Source organism: Tupaia chinensis, unplaced genomic scaffold (assembly GCF_000334495.1).
Source record: "Tupaia chinensis unplaced genomic scaffold, TupChi_1.0 Scaffold139927_1, whole genome shotgun sequence".
NCBI classification, from domain to species: domain Eukaryota; kingdom Metazoa; phylum Chordata; class Mammalia; order Scandentia; family Tupaiidae; genus Tupaia; species Tupaia belangeri.
Genome location: NW_006199806.1, coordinates 661,246 through 670,872, shown reverse-complemented (window position 1 = coordinate 670,872; position 9,627 = coordinate 661,246). Strand labels below are relative to the sequence as shown.

Sequence of the window (9,627 nt, the reverse complement as noted above, 5' to 3'; positions counted from 1 at the left end):
CTTCCCATGATTTTTTTTTAAAGTTTATTCATTGTCTGAGAGAGAGAAAGATAAGCACCCTTAACAAAATCCCATATTGTGATCCCCTCTCAGCTGTCCCAGCAAGGCAGGATAAAGGACATGCACATCCAGCATGTTCAGGTTGACTGAGAACTCAACCCACAACCTTCCACAGGAATCCAGCATCCCCCGACCAGCCCATCACAGCTGCACCACCGAGCTGGCCCATTTCCCATGGACTTTTTGAAGACTCTTCTGTGTTCTGGTTAAAAGTACTATCAGAAAAAAAAAAAGTGCTATCAGAAACATGATTTGTGGATATATTCTCTAAGGTTGTGGCTTGTGTTTCAGTTCTTTTAATGGAGTTCTTTTGAAGTGAAAAAGTTTTACATTTCGATAAAATCTAATTGATACACTTTGTTCTTTTAAGGATTATGGTACTGATGACATGTTTAAGAACTCTGCCTAATCAAGGACATGAAGATTTTCTTATATCTTTTTATCCCAGTGTTTTGTAGTTTTAGTTCTTACATTTAGCTGTATAACTTTAGGTCTATATTAGAATTCTATGTATGTTTATTGTCAGAGGGTGAGTGTACTCACCACAGGATGGGAGGAGGAAGTACCCCCCTATGGAGTGTATTCATGCCATAATCCTCGTTCATCCATTCCTCCTTCCTGTCAGGGTGTTGGGCACACAAGCACAAGTGCCCAGAGTGTTTTACAAGCTGCTAGAACTGGGATTCAAACTACAGTTGGCCATGTGGGACCTTTTAACCACTGTGCTATGGAGCTAGCCCTATTTATTATACTTCTTGAGTTTGTCTTTGCAAAATTTTATACTGGCTTCTCTGAGTGTTACACATGGTTCTCATAACAGTGTATGGGTATCGACATTTACACATTGAGTGTGGAAGCTTTATTTCCATCTATGACCCTTTGGCTTTTCGACCTTCAGGTATCATTGTTTTGTTTGTTTTTAAGGTTGTTGCCATAGGGTGGGTGTGCTCGCCAAAGAGAAACAGAGACAGTAAGAAGGTAAGTGAAAAATCACCCCCAAAGGAGGGATGGCCTTGCCACAATCTCTTCTCCTCCATTCTCCTTTTTGGATATTGGGCACATATATACACATGCCCGGTGTGATTTTCCAGGTCCAGGACTTGAACCATGGGCGGTCATGTGAAGTCCAGCACTGCAAACACTACTCCACCTGTGGGTCTCCAAGTATCAGTGTTTTAAATATCAAATGGCATAATAATTTTTATTTCAATCATTAGGTATTATGTATAAAACTCACAAGGGGCCAGCAGGTGGCATAGTAGTTAAGGTAACTGGGCCCCATATGGCCAACTGTGTAGTTTGGGTCCTGGTCCCAGCAGCCTGAAAAACATGCCAGATACATGCATGTGCCCAAAATTCTGAGAGAAGAATGGAGGAGAAGAGACTGTGGTATGACCAATCCTCCTGGGTATGTGTGGGTGAAGATCTCTCACTTTCCTTCTCTCTCTGTCTCTCTTTGGGTCTCTAGCAAGCACATGTACCCTATAGCAAAATAAGAAAGATAATTTGTTTTTGTTTTTTAATTTGCTAGAAGGCATGTGTGTAGACCAGAGACAGACAAAGAGAGGAAGAGAGATGGAGAAAGCACCTCTGAATGGGACATGGTCATGCCACAATCCCTCCATTTCTTCATCCTGTCAGGATTTTGGAAACATCTGCACATGATCCTGGCATTTTTTGTTGTTGTTGTTTTTTGTTTTTGGAGAGGTTTTCGCTATAGGGCATGTGCGCTCGCCAGACAGACAGAGAGAGACAGACAGAAAGTGAGAAATCACCCCCCAGGGGGGATGGCCACGCCGCAATCCCTTCTCCTCCATTCTTCTCTCGGGATCTTGGGCACACACGCACACACGCCCGGAGTGAGTTTTAGGCCACCTGGTCCGGGACGTGAACCGCGGTCGACTACGTGGGAGTCCAGCGACATAGCCATTACACTAACTGGTGGTCCCTATCCTGGCATGTTTTGCAAGCTGTTGGATTCAAGACTATAATGGCATGATCATGAGGGATCTGGTTGCCTTAACCAGCAGGCCATAGGCTGTCTCTCCTTGTTTTATTTTAATGCCAGAGAGCACAGGCGTGTGCATGAGAGAAGGAGGAGAGAGAGAGAGAGAGGGGCCCTCTCAGTAGGGCCTGATCATGCTGCAATCCTTTTTCCTCTGATTCTCTATCCTATCAGGATCCTAGGTCCACATACCCAGTATTTTCCAAGCCAGTGGGGCTGGGAATCAAACCCTGGTTGGTAATGTGAGATCCATCTTCCTTCTCGCAGTACTTAACTGCTGTGCTACAGGGCCAGCCCTCATAAGGAAATGAGTTGTCTACTGTATGGACCTGCACTTGAGATCTTTCTGTTGTTTCTCCTTTCTTTCTAATGCTCTAAATTTCCTTCTTTCGTAATTTCCTTTCTGTTTGATGAAACTTCTTTAGCCAGTCTTATTATGATAGGTCTGCTGGTCACAAAATCTTTTCATTTTCATTCATCTGTGAATATTCTTATCTTCCCTTCATTCCATCAAAACAGTTTAGCCAGATATAGAGTTATGAATGACAGTTCTTTTCTTTCAGCACTTAAAAAACTTTTGGTCACCTTCTTATATATGGTTTCAGATGAGAAATTTATTTGAATTGGTACTCCAATTGGTACTGACCTCTTTTAGGATTTTGTCTTTAGTTTTCTTATTTCTTATTATTTTTTATATTACATTAATCACATATATCTTTACATTGTATAACTTCTCTTTTTCTAGCACGATTACCATACATATCAGTCAAGAGAAAGACATTACTATATAGATCAGCAGCAGCAAATAGCTTTTCATTTTTTTCCAGATTCTTTATCTTTTATTTTTATTATTCTTTTTTTTAAACATTAATTACTATACATTATTTAACTTGTAAAGAGAATTTACCCAACATGAAATACTTCTCAGATCAGCCCATTTGAGAATACTGTACATGTTATCATTAACAGGTAAGAAACCATTTCTGTGTCCCACAAATGTCATGCCTCTCTATTTTTTTCTCCCTTCAGTTTTCAAAAGTTTGGTTATAGTATGTTTTGGCATAGATTTGGGAGGTTTTATTTCTTTTTCTCTATTTGATATTCATTCAGTTCTTTGGATTTCTAGGCTGATGTCTTTCATCAAATTTGGGAAATTTTCAGTTATTATTTCTTCAAATACTCTTTCATCCCAGTTCTCTTTCTCCTCTACTTTCTGGGATTCCAATGGCATGAACAATGCATATTTTGTTATTGTCCCACAGGTTCCTGGAGACCATTTTTCTAGCCCCTTTTCTTTCTTTCCTTCCTTCCTTCCTTCCTTCCTTCCTTCTTCTCTCTTTCTTTCTTTTTCTTCTTTTTTTTTTTAAAGAAATTTTTGCCTCAGACGGAGACAGTGAAAAAGAAAGTGAGAATCCCTTCTCCTCCATTCTCCACCTAGCATCTTTGGCACACATACACACGGCATGATGTTCAAGCCACCAGGTCCAGGACTCGAACCATGGTCAACTGTGTGGGAGTTCAGTGATGTAACTGCTATGCTGTCTGCTGACCCATCTAGTCTCTTTTCTATTTTTTGAAATAAATAGGTTTTATCATTCTGTTCTCAAGGTCACAGATTCTATGCTTCACCATCTCGACCATCTAGCTTGTCCAGTAAGTTTTAAATTTGTTATTGCACTTTGCAGTGCTGTAATATCACTTGCTTTTATTTTTAGTACAACTTCTATTTCTCTTCTGAGATTTTCTACTTTTTCATTTGTGAAAGTGAATTTTTAGTTAGTTGTTGCATTTTTATTATATCTATTTTAAAATTCTTATCAGATAATTTCAACATCTGTTTCATTTCAGGGTATCGGTTGATTTCCTTTTTTTTTTTTTTTAAGAACTATTTAATTTAATTTATTATTATTTTTTAATTTGACCAGAGAGAGAGAAGAGGGAATCTGAGACAACAGGCTGCCAGTTCGGGACACAAGTCACCATGCTGCCTGCTGGCCCCGATTTCCTTTCTCTTTAGGTTGTGATGCTGGTTCTTGATTTGTATTCTGGACATTCTGCCTGTTGTGTTAGGAGACTATGAATCCTATTTAAATATTTTGTTTTAAATAAAAGAGTCACTCTGTTTACACGTAGCATACAGGTCTTAGCCTATTTTTGTGGGCTGGGATTCCAACGGTAGTTTAATTTTCAGAGCCCTTGTAGCATAGTTTTTTTCTGCTTGGTTTATCTGAAGCTGCTGGTGGCTTCCACTGGTTTCTTGATGCTGCTGCAGGGAGCAGGAGGAATTTGCCTTGGCCAGGTTGCCAAATATCTCTTGCTGAGGGAGGGGCACAGAAGCATCCTCTTGCTGGTTTCCCCCACAGCCCAGGTTTCTCTGGGCCAAGGTGGAGAGTCTTGGTTCCACAAATATCAAGAGACTTCTGGGACCAGCCTGCTAGCTGTGATAGATCTTTTACTGATTCTACTAGTCATATTTAGTGTTTCTGGGTAGAGGAGGAGAATCTCTGGCTTTTGGAGGGGAAGAGGCTTATCTGACTGAGCCACCTGCTTTATCTGGCTCTCTCTCTAACTGGATCCTCCTGCCCACTTCAATATATCTCCTCAAAAAGAAGAGTCTCTGGCTCAGGAGAGAGTGCTTTGCCTGACCGCTTATTTTTGTTAGGACTTAACAGGTCCTCTTGCCTGAAGTTGCCAGAGAGATTCCGTTAGATCCAAGGGGAAGAATGAGCTAGTGGCCTACCTTCGGCTGTCAGGTTTGAGGTCAGGAAAGGCCTTCTGTTGGTTAGGGGAGTCTAGATGTGCTATGTCTGTGCTATTCTTCTTGAGCTTGGTTCCCATACCAGTTCACCTTCTCTTTAGCACCCTTAAAAGCTCTTTTTCAGTTGTCTCTTGTGCCATACCCAGGACTTACAAAGTTGTGCATAGCAGGGAAGAGCAGGGAGTTATGCCATTTTGTCCTGATCAGAAGTCTCTTACCTACCAAATTTTATCTCTACATTATCTGTTAAAATCTTATTGTTGGGGCATGCAGGTCGTTTGGTGGTTAAAGCTCTGAATTCACACATGGCTGACTGCAGTTTGAGTCCTGGGCTCAGCGTCTGGAAAATCATGCATGCATGCATGCCCAAAATCCAGAGAGGAGAGTGGAGGGGAAGGAACTGTGGCATTGCCATCATCCCTGGAGGGTGATTTCTTACTTTCCCTCTCTCTCTCTGTCTCTCTGACAGAGAGACATGTACCCTATGGCTAAAATCTAGATGTTTTACTAGTTTAGACCCAGTTACATATAGATATCAAAAATCCCAGAGATACCTTTGCCAATGGAAGCATTTCACTTATTTTCTCCTCCTGTAATTAAATTAATAAGACTATGGAAAATGGATGTGCCCACGCAACAGAATCTAAATTGAGCTGAAGGCCATACATGTGAGGATACGGTTGAGGAATGCGCACGTGCACGCACACACACTCTTACCTCAAACCACCTCCTTCCACTCTGCTCAGGAAGGGCCTCTACATCAAACACAATGGATTCATGAAACCTCCAAAAGGCTGGAAGAAGTGGGAGGGAATGATAGATTCATTATAGGGAGGGCACAGCTGTTTCTTTCTGGGCCTCTCTGATTAGCAAAACCTGCCTGAATGCTTCTCCTCAGGAAATTTCAACTCTGAAAGGCTCGGTTGTGCCAAGAGAATGTAAACCAGATTGGCCTGGCTCTTCTCTGCTCCTTAGGGGAAGAAGGTTTAGTTCAATCAAGTACCCCAGAGTAAAAAAGCAGATATTTATTTGGGACAAAATCCTCAGCGCAGTACATTTTATTTGTTTCATATTAGTTATATACTCTGACTCCCAGGAAGCATTTAAAGTTGATGATAATGTCTCTGATTTGCCTAATGTGCACTGTACTCATGGTGGGAAACCATGTTATACACTGGAAAGATATACAGTAATAAAAGTGTGAATAAATAAATATTAAGAAAAATAATTTTATAAAAAGGTTTATTTATTGGTGGGGGCTGGGGGTGCTCTTGACACTCACAGTGCTGCAATCCTCCCCACTGTCCAACCCACCCTTCAGCCTCCCAGGAATCCAGGACTGCTGGCATATCTGGCACATTCAGCTTGACCCAGGATCTGAACCCATGGCCCACCCATGTGGCTCCACTATCACATGCGGTACCCTACCACCTTCATAACCATGGCTGGGCCTGAAAGTGATTGCAATGGATATATAATTAAAATATATAAATTAAATATAGGGGAAAATGAGTAAGAGGAAAGCAAGGGACAGGAATAAGGCTGGTGTAAAATTGCTCCCTGCAGGCCAGCTGATAAAAAGGTGAAGACAGCTGGATCCCACAGGGCCAACTCCACAGTTCAAGTCTAAGACCCAGTGGCTTGAAAAACACACCAGACACGTGTGCATGCATACCCCAAATCTCAAGAGAATGAAGGAGAAGGGATTATGGTGTGGCTGCCCTCCATCCTCCAGAAGATGCTTTCTCTCATTCCCTCTTTGTCTCTCTCTCTCTCTCTCCAGCGAGTACACATGCTCTATAGCAAATTTGTAAGAACAAAATTGCTCTATGTGATTTTCTGCACTTAATAACCCATGGGAGGGCAGGTGGCTAGAGTGTTCCATGTGCCCTCTCTGACTGGACCCTTAAGAATGCTCAGGACTGAGCACAGTGGCGGCAGGGTGAACCCCTAACATGAAAGGACCCTTAAGGTATGCGATAGAAACAGACAAGTTCCCATGAAAATGTCCCAATAATACTCCACAGACTTCCTGTTCCTAAAACATGTTTGAGTCATCTTAAAGATTCCCAAGTTCTCACTCTGAGAACAGCCAGGGTCCTGAGCAGTATAACCTAAACACTCAGGTTACTAAGTTCTTGAGAGATTGCACTCCTGTTAGGGTTTATTAAAAGTCAGAGACTATGTCAATATGCAGAGAGAAGGTTCCAAGGCTAAACCCATAGTTGTTAATTCCCCACACTCTGTAAAATTCTTCTATTTGATTCTCAGAATCTAAGTCAAAACGGTTAAATACGAACTTGCAGAGTCCTTCCCAAATCAACTGGAAAGCTAGGATTCGGATGACACACGGAAGTTGAGAGGCAGCCATGGAGATGATGCTGTACCTGGTCACTAAATGACCACACTTCTTCCGCTATGCGAGCTCTCTCTCTCCTAGGGAATAGGACAAAAACAAGCGCAGTCAGTCAGGATCTGTTGTCTGTACATACAGCACACAAAGTGCACTCGAGTCTGGTACAAGTCCTGAGTGAGGGATGCCTTCTGGGACGGCAGATCTGAAGTCACTCAAAACAAGTGACCCTTCATGAAGCCATTCTCTCCCCCCAGGTTTAGGTTTCTCTTTTCTCCCTCTTCCACACCTCCCTCAAACACTTTTAATTTCTGAAGATTTCTTACAGCCTTATTCACTTTGCCTCTTACTATTTTTGAACGTCTAGACTACAATTTAGAAAAAAAAATAGGTACCTGTGTCCACTCATCAGCCCATCCCTACTACCCATTTATGAAGGTCCAGTCCTCGCTTTCCTATTTGTATCTCCGGGATCGTTCCTTCCCAGCCGTTTTCTATAATGTTCAGCATCACACATTAATATTTCTCATTGTTAATGACTCCTTTCTCTCTAAATTCAGTGGCTTTTCTTCAGAAGTTATTTAACCTGTTCTTTGGGCTTTTCTCACTTGATAAGGGTAAGGACTATGGTTTATAGGTCTCACACTTCTTTATGTAGCGTAAGGGATACTTTTACTTAAATTTTGAATACTTAAGTTGTCCATGAAGGTGATCTTCCTCACCTTATCTGAAATAAGGTCTTTGTCCTAAAACACATTATTCAAAATGCATCATTTCACCTTACTCTAAAAATATCTGTTCCCAATTTATCATGGAAGTTAATTCTGGGGGGAGGGGGGTAACAGTGGTTGTTTTCTTTTTTTTTTTTTTTTTTGCTATAGAGCACATGTGCTCATCAGACAGACAGAGGGAGAAAGAGAGAGCAAGCGAGAAGCATGACCATGACAGTGACCATGTCCTTCTCTTCCACTCTCTTCTTGGGATTTTGGCCATGTATACACACATACCTGGCTCAGTTTTCTTTTTCTTTTCTTCTTCTTCTTTTTTTTTTTTTTTTGGAGAGTCTTTTGCTATAGGGCACGTGCACTCGCCAGAAAGACAGGAAGAGACAGAGAGACAGAAAGCAAGAAATCACCCTGCACAGTGGGGTATGGCCACGCCACAATCCCTTCTCCTCCATTCTCTTCTCAGGATCTTGGGCACGTATGCACACATGCCTGGTGTGAGTTTAAGCCACCAGGTCCGGGACTTGAATCACGGTCAACTACGTGAGAGTTCAGAGACAGCCATTATGACAACTGCTGGTCCCACACCTGGCATGATTTTCAAGCCACTGGGTCTGGGACTCAAACTACACAGTCAGCCACATGGGATCCCACTACCTTAACCACTATGTCACCTGGCTGGCCTGGGTGTGTGTGTGTGTCATGATTTCTAATCAAAATGCTGTGGAATGAATATTCTGACACGAAGGAAAATAATGAAATGGAGCAAAGGGAACTTGTCTGGAGCTGGTTAAAGGGAAACCTAGACATGATCAAAATGTAGACAATTAACTGAAAGTAGATGAACTATCCTGGTATTAAACATTTTATTAAATCAAAAAGTTAAGAGAAGAAAAAAGCTGGAATTAGCCACAGAAAGTCTGGTTTAGCTTGGAGAGAGAAGAATGCAGTGATTCTCTCTTGCATTAGAACAGGTGTGTACAGGCCAAGTTTGGAACAAGCCAGAAATGCCTTAATGCTTCCTATTAAGGTAAGATCGGAAAGAAAGAGAATCAATTTGAAGGAAGAAAAGGAACAGAAGAGCTATTCAGTAAGTGATCATTCGAGTTAAAAGCTTAAAGTTTTGTGGGACCACCAGTTGGCGCAATGGCTGTGTCGCTGGACTCCCATGTAGTCGACCGCGGTTCAAGTCCCGGACTCAGTGGCTTAAACTCACGCCGAGTGCATGTGCGTGTGTGCCCACGAACCCGAGAGGAGAATGGAGGAGAAGGGATTGCAACATGGCCATCCTCCCTGGGGGGTAATTTCTCACTTTCTGTCTCTGTCTTTCTGGAGAGTGCATGTGCCCTATAGCAAAAATCTCTCTCTCAAAAATAAATAAATAAATAAATAAATAAAGCTTAAAGTTTTTGTTTCCTGTATGTATTGGAGCTACAGTGGTGTGAAAAGACCACCAAATCTGAACTAAGAAGCTCTGGCCTAGAGTCCTGGTTCAAGAGTCAGTTGAGAGATCCCTCAACATAATTCTGATGTTCTCATGGGCACTGTGCAGAGAACAGTTCTCGTATATCTCAGGGTCCTGTGAGGATAGTTGCTGTGGAAGCTCTTACCCTTTAGTATCTATTTGTTAAACATTATCCTTGAGAGAGAAGGTTATATGTAAGCCAAAAATTTTTTAAATTAATTTATATTTTTTGAATACTTACTAAAGTTTTTTTTTTTTTTT

At 41.7% G+C, this 9,627-nt stretch overlaps 1 protein-coding gene across 3 annotated transcripts in view; it reads right to left on the bottom strand.

The window, feature by feature from the left end:
- Positions 1 to 6,560: 6,560 nt before the first annotated feature.
- The window catches only part of ILDR1 (immunoglobulin like domain containing receptor 1), a 43,612-nt gene continuing 40,545 nt past the window's right edge, over positions 6,561 to 9,627 (bottom strand). For all 3 annotated transcript variants that reach the window (XM_014593208.2, XM_006162364.3, XM_006162365.2), the window contains one exon: positions 6,561 to 7,259. In XM_014593208.2, coding sequence (XP_014448694.1) covers positions 7,218 to 7,259 — 42 coding nt within the window. In that variant the 3' untranslated portion in view covers positions 6,561 to 7,217. The remainder of the gene's footprint in view (positions 7,260 to 9,627) is intronic.